This window comes from Heterocephalus glaber, unplaced genomic scaffold (assembly GCF_053883595.1).
Source record: "Heterocephalus glaber isolate CG9 unplaced genomic scaffold, H.glaber_assembly_v1.0 deba00001564, whole genome shotgun sequence".
Taxonomy (NCBI): Eukaryota; Metazoa; Chordata; class Mammalia; order Rodentia; family Bathyergidae; genus Heterocephalus; species Heterocephalus glaber.
The window spans coordinates 13,824,672-13,839,356 of record NW_028258351.1 but is presented as its reverse complement, the minus strand read 5'-3'; the positions used below and the strand labels follow the sequence as shown (position 1 = coordinate 13,839,356).

General features: G+C 53.6%; 1 protein-coding gene across 4 annotated transcripts in view; it reads left to right on the top strand.

Moving 5' to 3' along the window:
* The window catches only part of Rtn4rl1 (reticulon 4 receptor like 1), a 68,533-nt gene extending 55,024 nt beyond the window's left edge, over positions 1–13,509 (top strand). For 2 of the 4 annotated variants that reach the window (XM_013076895.3, XM_087191980.1), the window contains exon 2: positions 10,357–13,509. In XM_013076895.3, the coding sequence (XP_012932349.1) occupies positions 10,357–11,684 (1,328 nt within the window). In that variant the 3' untranslated portion in view covers positions 11,685–13,509. Of the gene's footprint in view, positions 1–2,288; positions 2,370–2,425; positions 2,523–10,356 lie in introns of those variants that run through there. The other 2 variants (XM_021238235.2, XM_004857150.4) reach the window with 2 other exon arrangements.
* The last annotated feature ends 1,176 nt before the right edge of the window (positions 13,510–14,685 follow it).

The following is a 14,685-nucleotide window of genomic DNA, read 5'->3' as shown; positions in this document are numbered from 1 at the left end:
TAGGTGACCCTTCTCCGCCCACTGCTGCACCTGAGCAGCTAACATTGCTGGAGAAAGGCCTTAAGCCATGCTGGTGGGAGCACCTGATGTGCTCTATCACTCCACAGAGAACCCTCTGCGGCCTTCAGGTGACTGGGGCAGCTGGCTTATCCATGAAGCAGGATGTCTGTTTCCTTCTGTCTGTCTTTCCTCCAACTCTTACCTTCCTTGGCGGATGACCCCTCTTATGCCATGGAGGAAATAGGAGCCATCCAAGACTAACTCCATGGTCTTCTCTGTGTATGGCAATGTCCCCGAGACAGGGGCAGGTGTCCCTGCTGAGCTCTGGACCTCAATTTCTTCTGCCCTTCCCTGCCTGCTGCTACAGTTCCTCTCTTTTTCTCCTTCTGAATCATGTTTGCTGGCATGCACACAGGTTTTGTTTCTTCCATCTCCAAACACAAACACTGGGAGGGCGTGAGGGAGGCAGAGAGGAGGTCAGTGGATACAAGGGTGCAGTTGGATAGGAGGTATGACTCCTAATGTTCTGTAGCACAGCAGGGTGACTGTGGTTGGCAGTTAATTTTATATTTCAAAATAGCTAGTAAAGAGGACTTTGAATGTTTCCAACCTAAAGAAATAGTAAATAAATATTTGGCGTGATAGATTTGCCAGTTATCCTGATCTGATGATCATTTACACATTGTCACATTGTACCCCATAAATACGTATAATTACTGTGTGTCAATTCAAGATAAAAATTATAATTTCTTTAAAAGTTTAAAAAGAAAAAAAATAATAAGCTCCCTTGGCCCATTCCCCAGGAGGTTCTGCCATTTCTTGGCTCCCTTTGTGGGAAAAATGCCCACATGGGTGAACTCTGGGTGTCTAGTAACACCCCTCATTCCCTGGGTTCCCCACAAGGGATCTTCCCTATCCCATCATGACAGCAGGACCATGTGACTTTTTTGACCCATGAAACGTGAGCAGGAGCAATGCATACACTTGAAACAGACGCAGGAAGATGTGGCTGTGTCCACATCTTTTCCCAGCAGAGTTCTGGATAAAGATGCTCTCTTGACCTGGGTCCCTGTGAAGAGCCTCAGCCATCCAACCATCTCAGGAGTGGGACACAGGCTTTGTTATTGTGAGTCCCTGGGATTCTGGGAACCCTCACCTGTCCTGGCCAATCCAGCTCCATGCCATCTCCCCTTCCTCACTCCTGTACCTCTTGTCCTGCTGGGAAGGAACTTCCCAGGGCCACCAATTACCTCCACCGAATCAGCTGGGCACTTTGCTGTCCTCACATAAACTCTAAGCAGCCTTCATCCCATTGATTTTCTGCTCCTTTGGGAAATACTCTTGGCTTCAGTGACACCACACTCTCCTGGTTTGGCTCTGACCTCACTGGCTGTCTCTTCTCCTTTGCTGGCTCCTTCTCCTTTGCCCTCCTCCCAAACTGTTGTGCTGCTATAGGCTTCAATCCTGTGCCTTCTTCCTTGACTCTCCCAGGTGACCTCATCCATTCCCACGATTGAAATGCCATCTCTATGCCGATGGCTCCCAAGTGTACTGCTCACCTCTGGGCTCCTCTTCAGCTGCTGCCAATTAGACATCTCTATGAGGCATCTCAAGCTTCATATGTCCTAAACTGAGCCCTTGGTTGCCCCAAGCCTGCCTCTCTGGGTTTCTTCAGTCTCATAGTAGTACCCTCATCCTCACAGTCATTTGAACCAGAGCTTGGAAGGCACCCTGTGGTCCCCCGACCCTTTCTCCTGCATTTGGGTCCGTGTAAACTTTTCTCCAGGCTGCCCATTGTTCCGACTCCAGGACCCCAATATCTGTCGCAGACGAGAGCCATCAGCCTCCTTACCTCCACTCTTTCTCCCCATCAACCCATTCCCCAACAGCAGCCCCTCAAATCCAATCAGATCATCCCCACCTCAGTCTTTTTGGTGGCTTCTTGCCACACCCAGAATTAGATCCAAACCCTTTACTGTGGCTTTTAGGGCCTTTAAGGCTTGGCTTTTTCCTTTCTGACCTCATCTCCTGGCCCTCTCTCTTCATCTGCACCAAGCTCAGTCCTGCAGCAAGGCCTTGTCAGTTGCCATTCCCTCTGCCTGGAAGGCCATTCTTTGGCTGCTTCTTATCCTTTAGGTTTCAACTCAGATGTCACTCATCAGGAAGGCTGCCCCAGGGACCTCAGTCCCTTTTTTCGCCCGAATCATCCCCTCTTCATGTTTCTAGGACCTACCATCTGTCATTTGGGATCTGTCTGGTTACTTCTGTTTAATTGTCTCCCTTCTCAGAGTGGAGGCCTGTGAGAGAAGTAGCCATGTCTCCTATCACTGTGGAACCAAGCATGGAGCTCAGACTCTCACGTGAATGAGGTGGGTGGACAGAAGCAGAGCAGGTTGATTGACAGGCATGGGCTGGCTCAGAGCCCAGATGCCAGTCTGGAATGCTTTTCATTGACAGCAAGGAAGGGCTGGCTCTTCTGAGGACCAAGAATAAGGCCACAGTTCAGCACCTGCTTCTCAAAGGTGGGGTCTCATCTCCTGCTTTGTGTCACTGACTGCTTAGCCCTGCCTAATGCTGTGGTTAAACTTCCACCCATCTCCCTCTTCTTCACATTCTGCATGACCCCCCCCCCCCCGCCGCAACCCCAGCAGGCATCTCAGTAGACATTTGCCACTGAGGACCCTTCTACACCTGCAGAAGGGCTCCTTGCCTCACTAGACCCACCTACACATCACTGAGGGTGTGCTTGTCTGGTTATGAGTGGGTCCCTGGTTTTCTGTTGTTTAGGAAGGGGCAGGTGACTCCATAAGGTCTCCAGGCAGGAAGCAGGGCCCAGAAACCTTTGGGAAGGGTGGGCTTCCAGAACCCCTCAGCCATAGAGTCCAGGCTACATTAGCCCAAGTACTTGGGTCCCAATCTAAGATGCAAACTTGAGTAACATGAGGACACATTTTATGAAGCAGCAGGAGGTGGAGGTAGGGTCCACAGCCCTGGGGCTTCCTACAGAGAGCTGCCAGGTCCAGCTGAGGATGGATAGACTGAGACGGGGGACAAAGTGAAGAGGCCAGGCCACCTTCCCTTTGTCCTAACAGGGAGCCTCAACCCTGGGTTAGGTCCTCCTTGGCATTGGATCTGCCAGGCCCATCTGCCATCTGGGGTCTGGGAGCATCATGGTGGGGGGAATGAAAACTAAGTTCCCTTGAGGGTTAGGACAGCCCCAAGGCTGTCTGGGAACAGCACCATCTGCTAACAACAACAATAACAAACATTACAGCCTGGGGGAGGGCTCCCCTGCAGACACAGCTGGGCTGAGCGATGCAAGTGCATTCCACACCTGTGAGGCAGGTGCTGAATCCAGCTTCCATACAAGAAACTGAGGCCTTCGGAGGTTTTGGGACCCACCTGAGGTTGCCAGAGTGAAAGGTGCCAAGCAGTACCTGAGTACAGAGCTGCCTGCATGCCAGCCTCCAGCCCTGTCCCACAGGGCCTTCCAGCAAGGAGGTGGTAGACCAGATGGGCAAGGGCTGGGGGTTTGGAGTTGCTCCCACAGAGCCCCCTGAGAAGCTGGGAGCCCAATTAGCATGGCATTCCCAGCCAGGCCTGTTCCTGGGGACCAGCCCAGGAAGATGAAAGCCAAAGGTTATTCCAACAAGGAGCCGCCCACTTCTCAGCTGAGAGCAATCCTGGTGCACTGGAGGAGCCTGGGGTGGGTACATAATTTAGCATGTCAGGAAGGGAGCGGGAGCTAAAGCAAAGCAAGAGTGAGTGCTGAGATAAGACAGGGGCATTGCACAGTGCCCCTCCCGACATGTGCCTGTCCTCTTCCCCGAAATGGTGTGTGCACCGATGCTGCAGGATAAAAGGGACCCAGGCTGCCAGCAAAGGTTCCCGGAGACAAAGTGTGTTCACACATGTACACACACAGAAACACACAGGCCTGCACACACACACACACACATTAAGTGTGCATACCCAGACACACATGTACACACGTGTGCATTTGCAATGCACGTGTACATGTCCACGGGCCCACACACTGGCTCAGCTAGCCCAGGCCTGCCTCCCTTGAGGTGGCTAAGATTCATGCCTCATATCTGCCTGTTTGACCCCTCCTTCTCCCCTCCTGTACCCAGGGAGGTTTATGAGAGGATCACAGTCCTGGCCCCCAGCTAGGGTGACTAATGTTTTGTTTTGTTTGGAGCTGTCCCAATTGTAGCACTAAAAGTTTCACATCCTGGGAAACCCCTCAGTCCCAGGCAAACTCATCCTGGTCACTCTGCCCCAAGCCTTTGACAGACCTGGTACTGGATCCTCCTTCCTAGAGCTCTCCTGACCATCTAACCCCTGAGACAGACCTAGGGGCCCTCAGCAGAGCCAAGATGGAGTCTCTGCTCTCACTCTGGGGGTGCTGGGTCTCCTTGGAACTGATAAAAACCACTGTTTAAGGCCAGGCATTTAGCTCAGTGGCTCCAGTGTCTGCCTCGAAAGCGAAAGGTCCTGAGTTTGATCCCCAGTACCAAACCAAACAAAACAAAACACCCCACTGTTTATTGAACATCTACTATGAGGTCAGCTTTTTGACCCTCATCTCTCAATCCTCCAATGACTTGGAAAGTGCTTCCCTTACCCAGCCAGGTTTCTGAGCCCCTACTGTGTGCAGGAGCATGCTCAAATCATCCTCTAGGAGTTAGTGAGAGGAGCCAGAAAGCAACAAATAAGTAAATGATCTGATATGTTAGAAAGTGAATGCTGTGGAGTAAAGTAAAACAGGGAAGGGACCACTTTAAAATGGGCTGCTTGAGGGAAGCCTTACTGAGCAGGTGCCTCAGGGCAGGGCACTGGGATGCATTTCCAGCCGAGGAACCAGCAGAATCATGCAGCAAAGGTCAGTGAGGAACGATCAGTGTGTAGGAGACACAGAGGGAGCTCAAAGTGGCTGGGAAGGTGAGGACTCTGGGCCATGGTCAGACTCAGAGGCATCTTGTGGGTAAGATGGGAGCCATGAAGGGTTTGGGAGACTCAGACTTTTGCTGGGTCTCCCTGGCTACTGTGTTAGAAGAGATATGGAGGCAAGAGCAGGGGCAGAGGGACCACTTACTTAAGAGGCTGCTGCAACCATCCAGGTGAGTGCCGATGGTGGTGACCCTGTGAAGAGATGGATTTGGGGTGAATTCTGAAGTTGAGCTGTCAGGACTTCTACGGAGTTGGCTGTTGGTGAGGGGAAGAATTGCCATGACTCTAAGGTGTTCAGCCAGAACAGCCATAGGGAAGGGAGCCCCTTTACCTGGGATGGAGAAGCTGTGGGTGGAGGAGGCTTGTGGGAGAAGAGCAAAGCCAGATTACATTTGATAGAGATGTGGATGAGGCGGGTGGATGCCAGTGTCTACACTTGAGAAGGCCAGACTAGAACTTTAGTGATTGTCTCCAATTTATAGGTGAGAAAAATGAGGCTTGCATAAGCAAAGATACACACTAGTTAAGTGGGGAAGTTAGAATTTGAATCCAGGTCTCTCTGGCTCCAAATCATGTTCTCTGGCCATCCTGCCCTCATGGCCAGCAGAGTGGGCTGATGAGGGGAGCCCAGCTGTGCTCTGGCAGGCTTCCTTGTCTCCAGGGTTGAACCAGGCTGTGAGGGGCAGAGGGGACTCATCAGGAAGGGGCTTGTGCTTAGTTAGGACACTAGTGGTAAAAATGCCAAGTGGCCTGAGGCGCCAGCAACCCCTTGAGTGCAGCCAGCCTGGCCTGAGGCCGTTATCCAAGCAGCAGAGAGCATTCAGTTAGCATCGATTGGCTTAGAATGGAGCATCTGGTGAGGCTGGGGGCAGGGGGAGCTCAGCCTGCAGAGCGGAGAGGCAGGGCTGCAGAGCCAGAGGGCTGACCATGTGGCTGACCGGTTTCCAAACCTCAGTGAGGCTCACAGGCCTGCAGGCCAGGACAGCCCCCCAGCCCTCTGTCCAGGCCAGGTGGGAGGGAGTGGCCTGAGACCTTGGAGCTGGGAGGAGCAGAGGGCCATGACTTGTTCCTCTGCCCTGCTCCCCAGCTGTAGGGCTTGGCCAGGTGCTTGCCTAGAGGTACCTTCTTTCCTTCTCCAGGAAGCTCCATGTAAAGAATGTGGTAAGAGTTAAAACCAGGTCCTGCGGGGGCCCCTGCCACACTGAATGTCTGGCCTGGGCCTGGAGCAGGAGCCCTGTCAGTGGAGTCCCAGTACTAGGCCAGCTCTCTGGCCATGCCAGCCCTGGGTTTTACTGGCCCAGCTGAGCTGAAGTTACAGCCTCCTTGGAAGCTCTGCCTAATTAGAAGGGGACAGAAAAAGATAATGCCAGCCATGACTTCCCACCTCAGTGCCTTTGCACATGCTCTGCCTGCTGTCTTTGCCTTCCCACCCACCTCACCAGGTCTGGCCCCCATGGGACCATACATAAACACATCTAGGGGCTGCCAAAAGGGCTGGGTAAGGTGGCTGTCTGTACTCTTCCCCACTGTGGTCCCTGCCCAGCAAGTGGGAGTTAGAATTTGCAGAAAGGAGGACCTGAAACACGGCCACCTCCCTTGCCTGTGCATCCTCTGTGCTCGTCCATGCTGAACCTGGAGGCTTCTTACTGGGTCCCAAGGCAGCCCCAGGGGCCAGGAACTCTTCTCAGAGATCTACTCCAAGACGTTGAGGAACCATTGGTGCCACATTGTTAGCCAGCGACAGAATAATGTTGGCAGATGGCACAGGGGCAGCAGGGGCCTCCCCCAACTTTCCCCACCCCGCACCTGGGCCCTGGGCCCAGCACCTGACCAGACATCCTGGTCTTATGAGCTCCCCACCCTGTTAGTGAGGCATGATGGCTCCAAGGCCTTCCCCACACGGCCACCTCCCACTCTCCAGACTCCGGGCAAGTGTGAATGGAGGAAGGAATGAATGAGGCTGTGCAGACCCTGGTGAGCTCTGATGCAGGAGGCTGGGAGGCTTGGGAGCAGTGAGCAGCAGAGTGCATCACCCTGAGGAGGCAAGCGGGTGAGCCCCAGGCCTGCCCTCTCCAGAACCCTCAGGCAGAGCCCTACCCATCCCACCCCAGGAGGGGGCTGAGGAGGCCATTGGGGAATGCAAGGCCCTTCCACAGAGACGCACATCCCCGCTAATTTGCAGTCTTAAAATGCACAGCCAAAGTGCAGGCCTCATTGTTAGTACATTAATCAGGCAATCAGTGAATCAGGGTTCCCAAAGGCCGCATGGAGGGGGCACAGGAGGAGCCATGGCAACGTAGTTCCTGCCTCCATGGGAAGAAATCTGCAGTGTGATGATCCAGGGTCTGGCACCCACTGGCTAAACTGGGGGTGTCTGAAGTGGGTGGAGCTGACTGGGACAGCTAGTCAAGGGTCTTGAAGATGGAGCAGCTTCCAGGGTAGATAGGGAGACCTCTCCCCCAGTGGGAGGGGTAGACATCTGGAAGGGCACTCGGGCAGAACTGAAGGATGGAGAGCAGCTGCCTTGGGCACGATCCCACCATCCTGTTTCCCAGGGAACCCTTCATTGTCCTCTGGCCTTTGGCAGGAAGTGATTGCCCCATATAGTCCCTGTGTCCTTGTTGCCCCAGATCCCAACACAACAGTGTGTTCCTTCTTGAGATAACAGGGAACATGAGCCTGGCCTTGGGCCAAGCCTTGGCTGGGGTCCCTCATTCTCCTGGCCCTCTCAGAGGAAGGTGAGGAGGACCAGTGCCTCGGGTCCCACCTTCATGCTGCCCTGCCCTCTGGCCTCTTCCTCCTGCCACCATGCATGTACAAGTCTTCCACTAAGCCCATACCTGGATTTGTGGGCACTTTGGCTTTTTCACTAAAACTGAGGTCCTGTCTGGTTTCTCTTGTACACTGTATCACCTGGAGGTACCAGCTTTCTTTTCCTGGGGGTGGGAGTACATCTCCCCTTGGGGCCCCCCACCCCACTTCTTTGGGGGCCTTAGAGAGTTAGAGCCACAGCAGCAAGTACAGGAGGGCCACCCGACACCCCCACCACACAGGGTAAGTCTGGGGATCAGAGGAGCGCAGACAGAAGTGCTCTGTAAACTCCAGTGAGCTGTATAAATGTCGAGTGGTATTAGCGCTAAGCCTGACACAGACCCCACCCCCTACCCCGCGCTCTGCAGCTGCAGACTGATGGTAGAAAATGCCTTTGTCTTTACAGGACCTCTGGTGGCAACTGCACTGCTGTGTCCCCTTCAACCTGAAGTGTTGAATGGGCATGTGAGCACTGTGATTGCCCTTGAGTCAGGAGAGAGAGCCCAGGTGCCCACGGAGTGACCAGAAGGGGGCCATTCCCTGGGGAAGACTCTGGCAGGTGTGCCTTCCCAGAAGAAAGCAGCCTGGGCAGATTGAGAGGTGTGAGCTGAGCCAAGTGATCTGGAGGGTTGGCCCTATAGAAAGTGTAGCCAGTGTAAGGCAGGATCCCTGAGAGTCAGCCGGGACCTGGAGCCCAGTCTTCTATACCCTCACACCGCTGCCTCCCCCAGCAGGCCTGGGGCTCCTGGGCAGATGGAGGCAGCAATGGGGGCTGGAGGCTACACCCAGGCCTCCAAGCAGGAGGGCTGTCAGAGCAATCATCTTGTAGGCATGTTCTGGAGGAAGAAACTGAGGTAGAGATGGCTGTAGCAATGGACTGGCCTATAGGATGTCCAGTGGCTGGGGTGATGGAGGGCACTGCAGGGGCCACACAGAGAATGGCTTGGTTCAGAAAGGATCTTTAATGCTATGTTGCCACCACTACTGAGGGCATAATTGCTCTGAAATAGCAACCGAACCCAATTATGCAAAAACTAAATTATGTGCAATGATTTTTATGTGCTGGAAATGTTCAGTTGAAGCCGGGTGATTGCAGGGGGACAGGAAGCAGCTGCCACTCTCTGGGAGCCCATAACTCCCAACAGCTGGGAGCTGTCACTTATGTACAACACCGTTTCTGCTGGGAACAAGGAGGTGGCAGTAGTGGTAAGACCTTCTCAACCAGGAGCCTGGGCAGTGGCTGGGCCTGGGCAGCAGCAGGCCTGTGAGCCCAGGCAGGCAGCTGACTGGCCCTGAAGTGGCCAGGAGGGTGGGTTCTCTCACCCCACATGCTCTGGGCACAGCTGGCAGCTGGAAGACTCTGCTGAACTGCCCCAGGCACCCTGGCTCTCTCAAGAGGGACGGCTGGACAAGCTGGAAGAAAAGGGGCAAGAGGCCAACTCATCGAGGGAGGAGATGACTGCCAGGCCCTCTAGGGTGGGTGTATATAGGCCTGGAGCCTGTCCCCTCCACCCTGGCGTGGCTGCTGGGCCGCTTGGGGCAGCTATGACCCTGGAAAAAGGCAGGTAATGACGATCATCCATAATGAGGCTGCTATGATAATGAGCATGGGGCTATTACCCGACCACAGGCTGGACATATCTGAAAATAAATTATTTTAAGGATCCATTAACGAATGCCTAATTAATGCCCAATTAGAGGGAAGCTACAGAGGAAATGCTCCGGACAGTTGAGAGGCAAGGCCTGGCCTTGCAGCCACAGCCTGGAGACCAGGAGGGGCACAAGACTAGAAGGTGGACCCGGCTGGGGGCTGTGTCAGTCTGGCAGTTTCATGAACCCCAGAGTAGTGTAATGTGTCAGCCCTGGTGCCACCCCCAGCCCCTCACAGACACGTGAGACCTCCATATACCTGCACAGCTCTGTGAGGAAGCACTATTGCTACCTGTCTTTTAGAAATGAGGAAATTGGGCACAGAGGGGACATCACATATTTGAGGATTGTGGAAGGCACTGTAAATGAAACATCTTTTGAGGTGCACTTTGACATCGTGCATGCATGCTTTGCTTGTTTTGGGGAATAATTTAAATAAAATGATTCCTCAGGACTCTGTGGGAGATATTTACTTTGTTAGAACAACTCTCTGTGAATGCCGATCATGGCAAGCAGTAGCTGAGCCTGGACGAGAGCCGGAAGCTGGCTGGCTGTGTCCATGGATGTGGCCCTCACACAGCAAGGCTGACACAGCCCAAGCAGGCAAGGCTCAGGAGCATTTGGGTATGGGAGTGATCAGGGCCTTTGCCCCAAATATACCTCCCACCCAGGCTGAGGATTAACCCTCAGTAGGTGGGGAGTGCCAAGAAGTAGAGCGTTCCAGTTCAAAACAGAGTCCAGGTAAGGACTCTGACCTCTGCTTTCCTCCATTCTGGGGCCAGACTCTCAGGGAGCTTCCTGACAGACCCTCAGCACAGGCCAGAAGGGGATAGCCCCAGCAGGCCCAGCAGGGGACTGACACAGGACCATCCTCTGCACTCTGTCTGCTTCCCACCTCTTTGGGCAGCCCCTGACTGGCTGTGCTGTCTCTCTCCCTGCCAGGGTGCTGTGTGGAATTGCTGTTGCTGCTGCTGCTGGTTGCGGAGCTGCCCCTGGGCAGTGGCTGCCCGAGGGACTGTGTGTGCTACCCAGCTCCCATGACAGTCAGCTGCCAGGCACACAACTTTGCCGCCATCCCTGAGGGCATTCCTGAGGACAGTGAGCGCATCTTCCTGCAGAATAACCACATCACCCTTCTCCAGCAGGGCCACTTCAGCCCCGCCATGGTCACCCTGTGGATCTACTCCAACAACATCACCTTCATTGACCCCAACACCTTCGAGGGCTTCGTGCACCTGGAAGAGCTGGACCTGGGCGACAACAGACAACTACAGACTCTGGCACCTGAGACCTTCCAGGGCCTGGTAAAGCTTCACGCCCTCTACCTTTATAAGTGTGGGCTCAGTGCACTGCCTTCGGGCATCTTTAATGGCTTGCATAGCCTACAGTATCTCTACCTGCAGGACAACCACATTGAATACCTGCAGGATGACATCTTTGTGGACCTGGTCAATCTCAGCCACCTGTTTCTTCATGGCAACAAGCTGTGGAGCCTGGGCCAGGACACCTTTCGGGGCCTGGTGAACCTGGACCGGCTGCTCCTACATGAAAACCAGCTGCAGTGGGTCCACCACAAGGCTTTTCATGACCTGCGCAGGCTGACCACCCTCTTCCTCTTCAACAACAGTCTCTCGGAGCTGCAGGGCGACTGCCTGGTTCCCCTGGCAGCCTTGGAGTTCCTCCGCCTCAATGGGAATGCCTGGGACTGTGGCTGCCGGGCGCGCTCCCTGTGGGAATGGCTGCGGAGGTTCCGAGGCTCCAGCTCTGCTGTCCCCTGCGCATCCCCTGAACTGCGGCAAGGCCAGGACCTGAAGCTGCTGCGGCCTGAGGACTTCTGGAACTGCACGGGCCCAGTGTCCCCACACCAGATCAAGTTGCATACCCTCACCACCACTGACAGGGCTGCCCGTAAAGAGCACCACCCAGCCCATGGCCCGGCTAGAGACAGGGGCCATCCGCACAGCCATCAGCCTGGCTCCAGGTCAGGCTACAAGAAGCCAGGCAAGAATTGTACCAGCCACAGGAACCGCAATCAGATCTCTAAGTCGGGCACTGGGAAACAGCCCCATGAGCTGCAGGACTATGCTCCCGATTACCAGCACAAGTTCAGCTTTGACATCATGCCCACAGCTCGGCCCAAGAGGAAGGGCAAGTGTGCCCGCAGGACCCCCATTCGCACCCCCAGCGGGGTGCAGCAGGCATCCTCAGGCTATTCCCTGGGGGCTTCGCTCCTGGCCTTGATACTGGGGCTGGTGGTCACTCTCCGCTGAGGACCCAGGGTGCCAGCACCCAGCACTGCCACATGTCCACCAAGGAACAGAGTTTCTTTTCTTCTGTTTTATAAGTGCAACATCTGCTGGGTTTCAGGAAAAGGCTGATAGAGCCTTTAGCTGCTGTCTGGACCCTACCCGGTGGTTTATAAACCCAAAGTGTACAGCCCTAGATGGGAGGGGATTAGCAAGCACATCTCACTCTGCTGTCCCAGCCAGCCCCCGCCAAGCACTCACAGACAGCATCCACTCCAGCAAGGAGGTAAAAGTCATGCACAGTGAGTCCTTCCTTAGCAGCAATGGGACAAATGCACCTCAAGTGGGCTGGGCTCTGTGGAACCCTGATCATTTGGAGAGGTCTGAAGGGCCCCACCATTCCTGGAGGAAGCAAGACCCAGAACAAATGAGGCTCACCAGAGATGGCTGGGTTGACCAGCAGTCTAACAGCATGTGAGCAGGTGGGATCCTGGCCTGTGCCTGAGGCCATTTAGTGAACCTGCCCTGAATCCAACCCTATGTCACCTTCAGTCCCTCCTTTGAGGATAACGCTTCTCGTTCCTGATGTCTCAGGCAACCCTGGCAGACCCAGGTCCAACTGCTGGGGTCTAAGAACCAATCACCAAAGGAAAGATCCACCAGAGGCTGAAATTTAGAACTTCATAACATGCAAAGAAATTCTCACAGAAGGTGCAGTTTTATACCTACATCCACTTATATATATATATATATATATATATATATATACACACACACACACACACATGCACACACACTCCACATATAAATATATATATACAAATGCACAGGTTCCCTGCCCCACTCTGTTACCAAACTGTATGTCTTATCATGTTTATAAACTATATGGAAAACTATATCTGCTGAACTAAGGATTGTATTGGTGATTTCTAGCAAGACAAAAAGTTATAGAATTTTTGTCTAGAATCCCAAGCTGGCAACAATAGTCCCTATGTAACCTGGGCTTGCCAGGGCCTGGGACAAGATGTCAGTGGGAAGGGTTAGAGAGAAAGAGAGGCAGTGAGATTCACTTCAGGGGACCAATATTCTTAGATATTTAGAACATCACCTTGTTTTTATATGCAACACAAGCCTGTCTGGCACCCTGCAGCACCCCATCATCCCTACTATAGAATCTGTGGGTGTCAGGTGAGAAGAGGGAGGCAAGTTGTTGGACATCAGGGGCCAGGAACCAGGGGCCATCAAGAAAGAGAAGGGAAGGAAGGGGCTTTGGGATTTTTAAGCCAGCAGGCACAGCAGCATCCACAGTGTTAGTCCAAGTGGCTGGACAGTGTCATCAGCCTAGCGTTTGACCAGCAACAATCTGGACAGGCCAGGGAGACTCTGAGCAGGAGCCCAGGTCTCCAGCATGGCTCTACTGCTGAATTTTAACTTGAGGCTCTTTGGTGAGTAACCTTGCAAGGCCCATGTGTAGCTTGGCAGGAGGGAAGCATCAGGTAGCTTTAGCAGAAGGGGAACGATAAGGGCACCTCAAGAACCATCTCAGGCACTCTGCATTACAGAGGCCCTGTCCCGCTTGACTCTTCTGAGAGGCCCATGGACAGGCAGAGATCAGAGGGCCAGACTCAAGGGTCAGGAGTGGAGACGGGAGGCATGCAGGTAACAGAGTGGGCAAGCCCAGACGGGGAGAGGGGCTACCGGCCAGGCACCCAGGCAAGCAGTCTCTTTCGAGCTTTGCACAGACCTGAATTCCCCACCAGAGAGGGTGAGTGTGAGGAGTGAGAAACACTGAATCCAATTAAGAGAGAAAAATAATAAAAAAAAAATTCTCTTGGACAAGAACACTGTTTTTCATTTCCTAACCCTGTATTCCTGAAGGGGTGGCAGATCCTGGGTTTGAGGGGTGGGCGAGCCTGGCCCAGCACAGCTCTGGGAACATGGCACATTTGCTGGCAGGAGGAGCTGTGGGGGGTAGAGGTGCACTGACTCATGGGGATATACAAGAGCATGCGCGTGCGCGCGCGCACACACACACACACACACACACACACACGCACTGGGTCTCTGTTCTAGGGACTTTCCCCTCACCTGCCCAGAACATGATTCGCTTCCCACATTCTGGGTGCACTGGGTTGACACTGTCTCTGTATCTCTCTCCAGAGCAGACTGGTCCTGAATCCTTCCTGGCCTCTTACCAAGAGCCTCAGATGCAGCCGCTGAGTTATTGATTCTCAAGGGGCTGGGTGGTGGCCTACAGGGGACAGCCAGTTCCTGGTACCTGGCACCTGGTGGGTTTTCCAGGAGGCCAGGACTGCCCAGGACAACAGGGGAGGGGCTGGAGGCTGCATGTGCCTCTCTGGCTTTGGCACAAGGAATAAGTTCCCAAGATCAAGATTGGAGGGCTATGCGTTCAGGCCTGGATAGACAAATCTTCTGATGAGGCTTGGGACATTCACAAAAGAGGATGGAGTGAGAGCAGAACAAATTATCTCATGCCTGTAGTCGCTCCTGATGGTCTCGCTGATCTGACCCAGCCTGGTGCCAGAGGCTGGCTGTCCCTTAGAATCCAAAGAGGTTGTTATGTTGTTGATTTCATTTTGAACCTCAGACAGCAAGGCCCTCAGTGGGAAAATCAAGAGTCTAAGCACTTTATTAAATTTTTAAAAAAAGACTTAGTAAGTCCTATATGGTGGAAGTGGAATGTCAAAAGGAGAAATGCTAATATCTTTTAAAGGCACTGTTTCTGTCCAGCCCGGCACAGTCTCTGGTTGCCAACCATTATTACAGGCCAGGCAGTGGGGGTCCAAGACACCAGCTATACTTTTAGTAGCTTTCTCTTCTAGAAGGCTGGAGGAATGGAGTCAATACTGTTGCTGGTGACATCACTTGTCACTCTGCAGCTCATATGCTACGCAGTTCTGATGACACCTTTGCTCTTATGACACCATTGTCCCAAACATCAGAGCAAATTGATGCTGTCAGGGGAAAAACAAGGCTTCTCTCTTTACCATATCTGGCCACCCCC